We start from the raw sequence: 13,299 nt of genomic DNA, 5'->3' as shown, positions 1-13,299 counted from the left end.
ATGGCGAACCGTATGGTTCAATATAAAACCGAGAACCGTTGCACCCCTAGCAGTGACGAGGACCTGCTCTCCCTTGCTCTATGGCTTGCTTTCTTTCTTTCTTTCTTTCTTTCTTTCTCTCTCTGTCTCTCTCCTCTCCTCCTTAGACATTGCCGAAAAATCTACCATCAACCTCTCTCTCTCCCCCCCCCCCCCTCTCTCTCTCTCCCCCCCCCCTCTCTCTCTCCCTCTTCCCCCCCTTAGACAGTGCCGTAAAAGCTACCGTCTATCTGATTGTTTTCCATGAACAGGTTCCTCACAACCTCTCCCTGTGTCTTCCTGTGTCTCCTCCCCAGGCAGACGTAGTAGCAGAGAGGGACCTGGTGGGGGCGCTGCGTCTGAAACTGGACAGGATGAAGGAGGAATGTGACAAACTAACCGAGGAACTGAGGGTCGGCCAGGAGGCTCACGCGCTCCTCCGCAGGAAGTACCAGCTGTTCAAACAGGAACTAGATGACAAAGTGAGACCCCCCCGCCCCAGCCATACACACACACACACACACACATGTTAAGCCCCCTTTTTAAACGGGGTCCATGTTGCTCTTAGGGACAGACCTAGGATCTGATCTATCTACCGCAATCGGCGTAATCTTGACTATTGTAGGGGAGGACTACAAAATGGACCTAGGGTCTGTGTCCACAGGCAACTTCATCTTCTTACCCTTCTGAGCAGTGGTGAACAACACACACACACACACACACACACACACACACACACACACATACATACATACCTCCACAACTGTACAAGGTAACTACAGGCAGTTGTTCCATCCCAGCACACCCTGACCCCACTATCATAAAGACCTCAGTCAGCTGAATCAGAAGACCTTGTAGCTTTCCAGAAGACAGACACACACACACACACTCGTAATCAATTCTCTCTTTCAGTCCTCGAAACCGTGATCAGCTGAATACGAAAACCCATTGACTGAACCACAACCTCCCCGCTCCCCCCACTCCCTCCTCTCTGACAGTCCACCCTTTATTTATCTGACAAGTAACTGAAGTGAAGCAGCCCTCCGGATCCATGTATCGACCGACCCAACCCTACACCCCCCCGCAGCCCCCCTTCACTGTGACACAGGACAGTGCATTATCCCACCTCCCCCCTCTTGGATCTCTTCTTGGACTTCTTTTTTTTGTCTCCTGGGCTGAAGAAGAGGCTCTGTTTCCTGGAGGCAGAAAGAAGGAGAGGAGAGGAGATGTCGGAGAGGAGATCCACTCTGCCTGCATGGCCCTGTCCAAGGAAAAGAGGTTCAGTGAGGAATGAAAAGAGACCCTGGCTCCCGGTATTGATTCCCTGTATTCCCGCTAGAGCCCCCTCCGGTGTATCGACTACCGTGCATACAGGGGAGGAGGAGAGGACGCCGGTACAGATCATATAGGAGAGAGTTCAGAGGCTTGAGGTTGTCCGTCCGTCTGTCCGTCAGTCAGTCCAGCGGTCTGTCTCTGGAAGCCTGTTGTGGTTCAATGTCCTCCCCTTCCCACAGGGCAGAATCTAAATCAACACAGTTGTAAAAAACATAGATAGATAGGTACTTTATTGATCCCCGAGGGGAAATTAAGCTGTTACAGCAGCTCACACCACAAGCAAACAACAACAAAATAAAGTGACTGAATAATATATATATATTTTTAAAATGTAGTAGACAACTGAACATTATATGCAGTAAGAACAGACTAGTATGATTTACCATCCCCCAGCCTGACTGATCACCCTGATCCAGCCAGGCGGAGAAGTAGTTGAACAGTCTTATTGCGGCAGGCAGAAAAGATCTGTATGTATTTTGAAAAAACAACAAAAGCTACACACGCAATTCATCCAATAATTGATTTGCATTCCAAAACAAAACATGCCAATTTATTGATCTCCTGTACTCTATGACCACATGTTCTCACCTCTCTGACAGCCACTGACTGTTTACTCTTCTCCCTCTTTTCATTCCTCAGAGATTCTGAACCCCTTTTCCTCTCCTGTGTTTCCTCTCATTTTCCTTCCCCCCCACCCCTCGCCCCCCCCCAGGTGAGGTCAGGAGAAGAGCGGAGGCGGGTGTCAGAGGAGGTCGTGGCCGGGCTAGAGGAGAGGCTCTCTGACCTGGAGACGGGCCAGGAGACCCTCCTCACTGCTGTCGGAGAGGAAGTCCACTCTGCCTGCATGGCCCTGTCCAAGGACTCACACGCCAAACTCAAAGTATGCACACGCACACACACACACACACACACACACTCGGTACATACTCCTGTCAAGTCCTTATTTGTTCCATTATACACACACCGACACAGCTTTACAGAGTCCTCTACCGCTGAAAATCAAATCAAAGTGTATTCATCAAATACACCGCAGGCTACAGCGGGTGAACAGTGCCATGAACAGCTAGAGCGTGATTGAAGACTGAGCCGTCTTCACCATCTTCTGCAGAGCCTTGCGGTCGGAGGGCTGTACAGTACAGCTTGCCTGTACTAGGCGGTAATGCAGCCGGACAAGTATGCTCTCGATTGGAGGAGGTTGAAGAATAACTCGATTTAAGATTTTTTTGTATAGTTTTTGTTTTTTGTATAGTTTTTTTTTTTTTATAGTTTACTATAAATACATAAAAAAAGAGCTCCCTCTTCTAGCATTGGAACTGCCAATTATTTTATTTTTTAAAAATCTGCATGGGGCAGTCCCACTCATATTTTTCAATTTTATTGGACAGATACAGTGAAGACAGACAGGAAAGTAAGGAGAAGAAGGGAGAGAGGGCATGTCAGCAGGGAATGGGCCGGATTCGAACCCATGCCGGCATGGGCATATGTGTGCACTGTAGACCTTGGTGCTAGACCACTGGACCACCCCAGGCCATGCCAATTGGCCGCTTGTCAAAGCATAGATTACTTTTTCTGATGATGGATAAACGATTCGCTTACTTTAGACAAATGTATTTGTTGGAAGTCGCTTTGGATTAAAAAAAATGTAATGTGATCTAAATGATTGGTGCATCTGTAGAAAATGGTGAGGATCTGAGACCCCCCCCCCCATCACCACCCCCACTCGTGCGCACCTCTATCCCATAGTCCACAATCAGCTCCTTGGTTTTTGCTGATGTGATGGCTGTTGTTGTCCTGGGCGTAATGAACCCAGCTAGCCCTGCCTGCTCAGGCCTATGGATCGTCCAATCGCGGTGGAGCGAGGCGGGCCTAATGCAGCCCTCATGTCATTTGTCATGTTAAAAAAGAAGCGTCAATGATTGGCCTAATGAGGTTAGTCATTAAGAGTTAAAGGTTGCTGAGGAGAAGCCCTGGAGCATTGAGCCGGCCCTTCAATAACCATTTGAAAAGATGCCACCTTCCTCTTCCTCCCGCTGTTCTTCTTCTCCTCCTCCTCCCTTTCTCTCTCCTCCTCCTCCCCATTTTCCTCTCTCTACTCTCAGAGGTGTTTTGTACAAACACCTGTTTGTGGAGTCAGTATGCGCTACACACACACACACACCTTGATGATATTGCTCTGTGTGTGTGTGTGTGTGTGTGTGTGTGTGTGTGTGTGTGTGTCTGTGTGTGTGTGTGTTTGTGTGTGTGTGTTTTCTACCGCAGTGCAGTGTTCCTCTCTCGGTTTCATTTCAACCTCACACTGTCAAACAGCTTATGACTCTCCTTCTTCTAATGTTTTCCTGCACTTTCACACTTTTTTTTATCTGCCACCGGCAGAGAGCGGCTTTTTGATGACTTAAGGTGGAGAGGGGAGAAGGCAGCTCGCTCCTCCTACACAATCACACACAATAACACGTGCACACACACACACACACAAACAGGCAGGCTTATGTGTGTGTGTGCGTATGCACGTGCGCGTGCTTGCGTGTGTGTGCATGTGTGGTTGTGCGTATGTGTGTCAGCAGTCTGGAGAGGTAGACGGAGGCACTAACGTTGTTGATGCTGACAGCAGCGACGCCTGTCTGGGGAGGGGAAGCCATTTCCTAAGCTCCTTTTTATGTGACAGTTCTCTCTTCCCCCACTCCTCTGAATGTGTGTGATGTCGCTGTAATTGCCCATTTGTAACTGCACACCAGTTTAAGCGCGTGGGAGCGGTTTCTGATGTAGGGAGTTTTACAGTTTTATAGTTTTTTTTCAGAGCATGTTTTACACGGTATTCACTCAGTGCAGCTGTGAGAGGATGACTCACTGTATTTTACTCTCTCTCTCTCTCTCTCTATAGACCATATCAACTAATCCTGGAATCCAGAAAGATCCTCATCTCTGGTTGGCTGAGACCAAGGTACACACTACATAACATGAGTGTCTGTAACTGTGTGTGTTGTCACGATATCAACATTTTTGACTTCCATACCGAAACCAGCTGAACTATCAGAATTGTGATAAACGATACCACGGCAACTGAAAAAAACCCATAATGAATCCATAATGAGATGTGATGGCTGATATTTGAATCAATGTTCTATGCTAAACAACAAATGAGTGAACACAACATAATTATATGCATTTTTACATTACAAAATGAAACACATGCGTGCGTAACTGTGTGTGTATATATATAACTGTGTGTGCGTGTGTTCCAGACAAGGCTGCGTTGGCTGAGTGAGGAGGTGCGTGAGTGCGAGTCCAGAGAGAGGAGACTGAAGCGTCAGGTACAGCAGGCCAGAGAGCAGCTCAAGACCCTGAGACAGAGCAAAGAGTCCGACCAGCAGACTCTGCTACAACGACTAGACCAGCAGGAGAAACTTCTCCACTCCATCCACACTGAGAAGAAAGGTAGGTATACACACACACACACACACAATATATATATTTTAAAAATAGGCACACCTTAAAGGGCAAAGCAGACTACCTGTCCAATCACTACAGGCTAGAGGCAAAGGTTACTGAGATCCTGTGGATAGCAGGGCAAGGATATGAACCCATTTGGACATCAAGTTCACTTGGTTTTGTTCAAAGTGGTGTAATATTTTATTCAGAGTTGAACAATCTAGACTTCTGCTAATGTGTTCTCTCATGGGTGTGTGTGTGTGTGTGTGTGTGTGTGTGTGTGTGTGTGTGTGTGTGTGTGTGTGTGTGTGTGTGTGCTGGAAGTTTATGTTCATGCAACTCTCTTAATTTCATCTTCCATCTTTGCCCTGGGAGGCCCTTCTCTCCTGTTTCTAATTTCTCCATAATGAGTTCCCTGTGTCCATACACTCCCCCCCTCTCTCTCGCTCTCTCTTTGTCTCACCCCTCCACCCCCTCCCTCCTGCTTCTAAACTCTTCATAATCAGTTTGGAAGCAGCAGCAGTGGCCGCTCCAAAGCCGGGGTTGTGGTCAGAACAACTGAAGGGAAACAGTGTCTAATTCTGTCTCCATCAGAGACACGTAATCAGCCCAGTCCTTCCCATCTTCCCTCGGCTAGAACAGTGCAGTGTTGTGATGGGCAGACACCCTAATGATGTGGTCTCACTAACACCCTCATAGCCCACCTGGGGAAAGGAAAGCTGCTTCGCAAGCGAGACGAGTCTGTCTTTGGCTGTGTTTGGCCAGACAAGACAACACGACTGGTCCACCTGGGAATGTAAGACTAGTCTGTATCATTACAAAGCACATCTCTTCACTGTGCCTCCGTCTCCGGGGGTGGGGGTTACAGAGCGCAGGCCATCTTTGACCATGTTTTTTGTTTCTTTTTTTGTTTCGGGTTTCAAGTTCTGTCATACTTTCCTGAAAATGTTTTTGTCTGTATTATACATTCTCGCTGGTGTGCAGTCCATCTTTGATGCGAACTTGTTCTGCGGAAAATGTCAGCCATGTCAGACTTCCTAAAACACATGCTGCTGCTGTATAATATCTTCCCGCTGCAGTCACCCGGTCCAGTCGGCAGTCCGTCAGGTCTTTTGATCTGAACCTTTTTTCCGGTGGAAGTTTCCGTTTGTTCGAAGGTTCTGGTGTATTTTTCCCCCCTCTCACTAAAACACTGGTGTGATAGATAGCTGTAGGGTTAAGGCCTTGCCTCAGTGGTAACGTATTCCACAGCTTAGATTAAACAAGAGGGACTGAGGGTAGAGCGTTTTAGCTGACTCTCACGTCATGGACTACCGTCTCCGGGTCGGATTCAGACTGCCTGGTGGACGTTGATTGGCTGTTTGAGTATTCCTGAGTGGGAGCCAAACTGAGAAGCAATCACTGCAATCTGTCTGATTGCACAAGTCTGAAGAGGCGTCATTTAGAGTCCTCTTGCACCAGTTTGAGTGAGGAACAGTTAGTCACCGAAAGCATTCTAGGCTGACTGGCTGGCTTTACATTTACTTTAAAATGTTTGCCATTTAGCAGACGCCTTTATCCAAAGCGACTTACAACAAATACATTTGTCTAAGGTCATGTTCTCACATGAAAGTCCGAATCAGGACCCGGAGCAAGTGGATGAGTTTGCAACATTGTTGCATAAATTATTTCTCTGATTTGCGTTCTCACAGCCCTTCATGTAAATGAAGTAACATACGCAATCGAAGCAACAGACGTGGTAGTTGATTGGTCCGAAAAAAAAAAATTTGCCCGTTGTCCCGCTCTTATCCAGATCAACACGCATGCGCTGTTGTTTTCCTATGGACTGCCTCGAGCAGCGTTCTCACCAAAAGCGAAGCAAAGTGATGGATGCGTCGTTTCTAACCGGAGCGAAACCACCCTTTTCAAGCGGAGCATCTGACAGGTGTTTGCTCCGGGAGCGACTTCTCACCGCTCCAAACGACGCAGAGCAAAGCAAACTTCATCCTAAACTCTGATTCCAAGTGAAGCAAATGTTCTAGTGAGAACACACCCTAAGTAAGTGAATCAGTCATCAGTCATCGCAAGAAAAAGTAATCTCGATGACTGATGGATAGATGACTCACTTACTTAGACTAGGGATGGGAATTGATCATATGTTATTGATACTGATTCCATTATTGATTCTGCTTATCAGTTAATCAAATTTCTGTGTGGAAAAGAAAAGTAGGCCTACACAGGTTTTCAGCGTTAATGCAGCTGCTTTATTATCTTGAGTCTCTAAACACAGTGTATCATATCTGAACATAACATTTGAACATCAATAAAATGAGTTTGAGTAGCTGGCTGTAGCGTCAGAGCTATCTGTAGCAACAGTCTACTCTAGACAGAGATTAAACAGAGAGAGGCCCTTAACCTTTACCATGTGGCTTTCTTCCATGAAAATAGCCTTTAAGGCTGATTCATCCAGCTCTCTGATTTTTTCTTTGGAAAGGTTTACAGAGGAAAGTGACGCAGTAGTGTATATATACACACACACACACACACACACACACACACACAGGTTGTTCTTAACAGAGATGTCTCGTTACAGAATTACTGGAGAAGACTCGCAGGAAAGATGATGAGCTGAGAAGCCTTCAGGTGAGCCAGCCTCAACCCAGACAGCTCACCCCCCACTTCATCACCCCCCCCCCCCTCCCCCCATCTGAGCCGACTCATGTGCCCATCTCCTCAGCTGAAACTCTAAAGCTTTCATAGACAAAAAAAATACTCAGTCAGACAGTCATAAGACATCTGGGGTTTGGAGTTTGAAGCCCGTGTGAGCCTTGCCTCTCTGACATGACATACAACCTTGACGACTGTCTAGTACTGGCAGGGACCCAAAACGCCCTCAATTCATCTCCAATTGACAGAGTGGTACCCCTGCTCCTCGTAATAATGCCCCCCCCCCCCTCCTTTCTTTCTAGCAAACATCAATACACACCTGAACTATAACTCATCCAATGACAGTCCAGCCCATTGAGACAGACAGACAGTCAGTGTGTGTGTGTGTGTGTGTGTGTGTGTGTGTGTGTGCGTGCGCGTGCGCGCCCGTGTGCGTACTGGGGCCCATCTGTGGCTGTGCGGCTGCACCTGCCACGGCTTTGCTATAATTAATCAGCCCCCTTAGACCCAGCCGGAGCTTTAATTAAGAGGAATGAGAGTAGCGACTGAGTCTGCCGCCGCCACTACACACACACACACACACACACACACACACACACACACACACACACACACACATGTACACTGGAAGAGGGGGGCCAGAGAATCTAGCAGGTGTGTGCTTGACTGGCAGATAAGACGCATAGCATCACTTATGCATCGTTAGAGGGAGAACATCAGTCAGGAGCTGAGATGAGAGGGGGATGAGATGAGAGAGGAGAGGAAATGTGTGTTTGGAGGGCTGCTGTCGCCACAGCTTCCTCAGTCCCCTGCTACTCATTTGTACGACTCAATCGACTCAATCTCTCTCACTTGTCAGTTTGCTCACACACACACACACACACACACACACACACACACACACACACACACACTCAATCTCTGCTCACTGGTTCATACACATACTTGGACACTATTTCTCACTCACTCGCTCACGCACGCACTCACTCACTCATTCACACACTTTCTTGCTTATTTTTTGGGCATTCTATAGAGACAGGAGGTAAAGTGAGGTAACTGTGCTATTTGTGTCTTCACAGGATCGTATATTGGATCTGGAGATGGTGAGATTATTTGTTTACGAAGTTGCCATATAAGTAGGAGGAAGCTAATTTAATAACTTCTAATGAGTGTTGTTTTTCTGAATATCGAGTGCTATAGCTGGCAAAGGTCACAATAATTATTCTAAAAGGTCACATTTCATTACAATATCATAGATCATAGTTTTCTCTTCTGTATTGATTGATAGGTTCAAACTAGGTCATGTTATTTTAGAAACCAGTAACACCAGGGGAAGGCTTGGTGGAGGTAGAAATTGGAGGACGGTCTCATTGAAATGCCCGCATGTTTGATAACATTCCTTATTCCGTTCCATGTGTTACAAAGAGCCCGTCCGCCGATTTGTTCCTCCGCCAGCCACCCTGAGTGACTATAACTGTTGGAAGACAGATGTGAGTTATTGCTGTTGTTGAAGTGCTGAGCATCATCAGTGACCAGGGACCACTTACTCAAGATCATCAGATCAGCCCTCAACGGAGAATGTAAACATTTACCTTGCTAACATCCCTAATCAGCCGTTACACTTTAGCCAAAACAGACGCCCACATTTGTTCCAAAGATATCGAAAGGCTGTTATTGACCCAAAGACTATTTATAGACTATTTATTACCCCCCCCCCCAAAAAAAAAAGAAAAGCTATTTGGCATTCTCTCTCGATCCATCACAATTATGTGTCACAGTCCACCGCCTCTCGTTCAATTAGCCGCCGAAAAATACCCTGGAACCCCATCAATTCAAATCATTTCTGCTTACCGCAACAACACAGTGACACTCCGCCATCGACCCTTCGCCTGGCTCCCTGAATCATCACTCGGCGAGGGGTTCGGGTGTACATTACCAATGGCGATCAGTGGAACAATCACTTTAATGTCCTGTAACTGCCGGTAGTAAATGTCTGAACATAACAGTGTGAATGGGTTATTGAGCGACACTCAAGTATTAGGCGTCCTATGAAAAGCCTGTTTATTATTGTGTTCGAAAATAACAGCCCCTTTTTGAATGGGTCTGAACTCACAGTTAGTCCGTATGAAAGGGTACCATGTCCTCCTGTGAGCCAACCATTTACTGGGTATGAAAACACAATACAGCCTTGTCCATTGAAGTGAATGGTAGTAGCGAAATTACTGAACTATTCTGTTACCTTTCAGAGCACCAGAGTGGCCTTGGATCACTTGGAATCTGTCCCTGAGCAACTGTGTCTGCTAGAGGACTTCAAAGATCTGGAGGTGGGTACCTGTGGGGCATAGCTTGCGGAGGTGGGGGGGGCATGGGAGGGTTTGAACACTCTCTGAATCACAGTGTTTTTCTCTGAAGAGACTCACGCCATCTCCATGATGGGTTTGTTTTGTGGGAGTAGGTAGAATTTGTTTGCTTGTTAACTAGCGATGCAGAGTCAGATTCATTTTCATCATTGATTGAGATTTTGGTAGGGGGTTAGGTAATTGGATTCCAGATCAACCTGAGTGGCTAGTATTGTGTGCTTCATTCACTAGGTTATGGGTGGGTAGTATTTTGTGGGTCCATTTTGTGCCAGGTTTGTTGTCTGATGGGCGACATTTTGTGTAGGAGTCTCAGCGGCAGAGGGACATAGTGGAGAAGCGCTATGCCAAACACAAAGAGATTGTTGAAGACCTGCAACACCAGCTGGACGAGTCCAGGCGAAGGACCCAGGAGTATAGGGTACACACTCATTACCCACAATGCACTGTTTGTTAACACATCGTTTTCGGGGGAAAGTGAATGTCTTTGTCCACACTGATGTGGGTGAATGAGAGAAACAGTAGTATCAGTCTTAACCACGATACTCACCTCCTCTCCTCACTCTCAGCCAAGCCAACATCATTGTGTTGTTGACAGCAGATTTCCATCAGCAGCTGAATTCCCTTAACAGCCACATCACCGTGTTTTAAACAGCGTTAATCTGCCAGATTACTGTGTTTCTTTGCCAAACAACTCCCGTGTTGAGTGATAAGTGGTGACTGCATTAGCGGCTAATAGCTGCCGCCCACCCAGGGTTTATTTCAGGAAAGTGAAAGAAAGTCTTTCTGTGCTTTAGGCTGCCTTTGATTGTGTTCTGTCATAGGCAAGAACCCCGGCGCCAGACATGGATGTTTACCCAATGACCTGCCCATCTAATTAGTTTGTTGTATCTATTGATCTGCTGTCTGTCTGTCTACCTATCTATGTGTTTTGAAGTGTGTGTATTGAAGACCTGTGTCCTTCCAGGATGAGAAACTGGACGCTACGTCACGGAGCATCCGATTGGCTGCCCTGTCCTCCTCTATAAGAGGCCCCAGCACTTTCCTGAGCAGCTCCCTGCATAGTGACACTGCATGTGAGTACACTGTAGTATTCCTCTGATGTCTTTGTATTGGTCCAACTCAACCCTACCAGAGACTGGAATATACTGGATTTACTATTGGTTTTGTGAGAGACTGGAAAGCAGAACTTATATGAATGAATGAATGAATGAATGAATGGACTTTATTGTCATTGCTACAGTACAGGTACCAAACAACGAAATTTGGGAGGGGTGGCTCCCCTGGTGTTAGGAAAGAAAAAAAAACAATAAAAAAAAAAAAAAACAAGAAGGGAAAGGAGCTGGTTTACATAAATAAAGGCTATGTACCGGTACACTATCCACTATACTATACTGTGCAGATAAGACGACTAGGGTTGTCATATTGCACATAGTGTTATTGCACATTCATTTAAAGTGTCGCAGTTTGCAGGCTTGAAATGTTCACATTTGTGCCTCAGCACTACATATTAGCTACATATATTAGCGTTACTGACAGTTGTTGTTGCTAGGTTCGTTTTGCTAGGGTTTTTTGCCTTGCCTTGTTTTTTGCCTACATTGTTAGCAGGCTGACAAAACAAGCTGTGTTAGTTGACTAGCGAATGTGTCATTGATTTTCAACAACGCTGAAATGTATTTAACATTTTCAGAATAAAAGTCCAAAGATTCAATTGGCTGCCGACTTGTTCCCAGTTTCACCTGCTGCTGTCACATATCTATTCATCCCTGACACCTGGGTATTGTAGTCCCATTAACAAAAGCAGTGGGTCAAATGGCTGTAATACTTGAGTCTGACAATAATGTCCTGATAGGTTGTAGGTGATGTCATCATTCACTGTTTTAGCTGCTTTGTGTCTAAACTCTGTCCGTCTGTCGTCGTCGTCCTCAGCTCCTTACAGACGACTGGCCTCTCCAGGTCTGGACTCCGGCCTTCCTCAAGAGAACGGTGCTAACTCTCACTCAGAGAATCTGTGAATCTTGACTCACCGTACTCACGGCCATAATGAGGAACAGGTCACATTGGCTGCATGTATTCACCATCCAGCCATCACCATGCAGTACCCTGGTTACAAAACAACTTCATCACCGAGTCGTTCATGACTACCTCAGCAAAGCAGCAGCCAAAAAAACACACAGACACACACAATGTGCTATAAGAAGAACAGGGTAGCTAAAGCGGGGTACACACATAAGGAATTTCAAAATCTTAACAGAAATCTTATCTGAGACAGACCCCACACATGAAGAAACAAAATCTTGGATTTGAACAGCCTTGATCGTGTTGTGTGTGGTGTGCGCCAATTTCCCCATTTCAGCACCCCACAAACATAAAGATTTTCCACCCTAACCACAGTCTAAAACCGCTAATTTCACCAAACAATCTGGCAACCCTATGGTTTCTGGTCGGAAGTATTGAACGCATTTCACATTTACGATTGCCGGCCACGCCCATTTTCCGAGCAGGTTGCCGGGAGAGTTGATTGCACAATTGAAGAGAATTGACACACCTCACACCCCAGGATTCTGTTATAGGAAAATGTTAAGATCCATCTGATAACCGGGCGTTTTCTGTCGTTTTCAGACATCCGAAAATCGTTATGTGTGTACCCCGCATTAGTGAGAAGATGAAGATGTTCATGACTGAAGGGCTCTCATAAGAGAACAAATATTGAGGCACTATGCATCACTGTGAAGGAGAACAAATATATTTATGAGTGATTCTTTATGGAATATCGCCGTGGGCAACATTTATTTCATTGGGTTTGACTGAAAACAGAACTCTGGTAGGAGAGACAATAAAAAGCCAAAATATTCAACAGCATTTACAACTTAAGTTACACTTTTTTCAATGTTACTTTTTTACTACTCAACACTCGCTTATTATGAAGAACACTGTTTGAAGTCGCTTGTTTACCTTTGTATGACATTTTATACTCTGATGTTATCATGCCAATGTGTTTTATATAAAACGATTCACTGTGATTATATTTATGCTGACATTTTCTGAAAGCTGTGGTGCCTTTTGAACTTATTATATGCAATTTTATCAGTATGCTTATTTGTGCTTGTGCATATATGCCACAGACTTGACAAATTGTTGTGTTTTAACTGCTTTTACCACTATGTACTGTAATCTTTTTATATCTCTACTTTATTGAATGAACATTTAGTATAGTAGTTTAGTATATTACATTTGGAATACTATCTACTTGCACTCATTGTCTTGGACATATGTGTTGTATGTTTGTAAAGAAAATTGCCAATAAGCACAAAAGATGTATATTTTTATGAAATGTAGAAAGAATATATGAAATAAAATGAAAACATATCTCCATAGGACTTTAAGGCAGATTTCCTTGAGCTCTAATCTCATTCATTTCAAAGTGAAGTGTTCTGGCCCAGGGCCAGAGGTCTAAGGAGTTGTCTACTGCTACTGTATTGCCTAAGCCCATTGGTTGAGAAAATAATTCCAAACT

At 45.4% G+C, this 13,299-nt stretch overlaps 1 protein-coding gene across 1 annotated transcript in view; it reads left to right on the top strand.

The window, feature by feature from the left end:
• cep128 (centrosomal protein 128) overlaps positions 1-11,837 on the top strand; it is a 30,363-nt gene extending 18,526 nt beyond the window's left edge. Inside the window, exons 15-24 of the mRNA XM_080524622.1 lie at positions 336-500; positions 2,066-2,233; positions 4,232-4,291; positions 4,593-4,785; positions 7,352-7,401; positions 8,505-8,528; positions 9,672-9,749; positions 10,090-10,203; positions 10,750-10,858; positions 11,712-11,837. Of these exons, the coding sequence (XP_080380748.1) occupies positions 336-500; positions 2,066-2,233; positions 4,232-4,291; positions 4,593-4,785; positions 7,352-7,401; positions 8,505-8,528; positions 9,672-9,749; positions 10,090-10,203; positions 10,750-10,858; positions 11,712-11,797 (1,047 nt within the window). The 3' untranslated portion in view covers positions 11,798-11,837. The remainder of the gene's footprint in view (positions 1-335; positions 501-2,065; positions 2,234-4,231; positions 4,292-4,592; positions 4,786-7,351; positions 7,402-8,504; positions 8,529-9,671; positions 9,750-10,089; positions 10,204-10,749; positions 10,859-11,711) is intronic.
• Positions 11,838-13,299: the final 1,462 nt, after the last annotated feature.

The sequence above is a fragment of the Nansenia antarctica genome, assembly GCF_963989245.1.
Source record: "Nansenia antarctica genome assembly, chromosome: 1".
Taxonomy (NCBI): Eukaryota; Metazoa; Chordata; class Actinopteri; order Argentiniformes; family Microstomatidae; genus Nansenia; species Nansenia antarctica.
The sequence above is the reverse complement of the archived record's forward strand: the minus strand, read 5'-3'. Positions and strand labels throughout refer to the sequence as shown.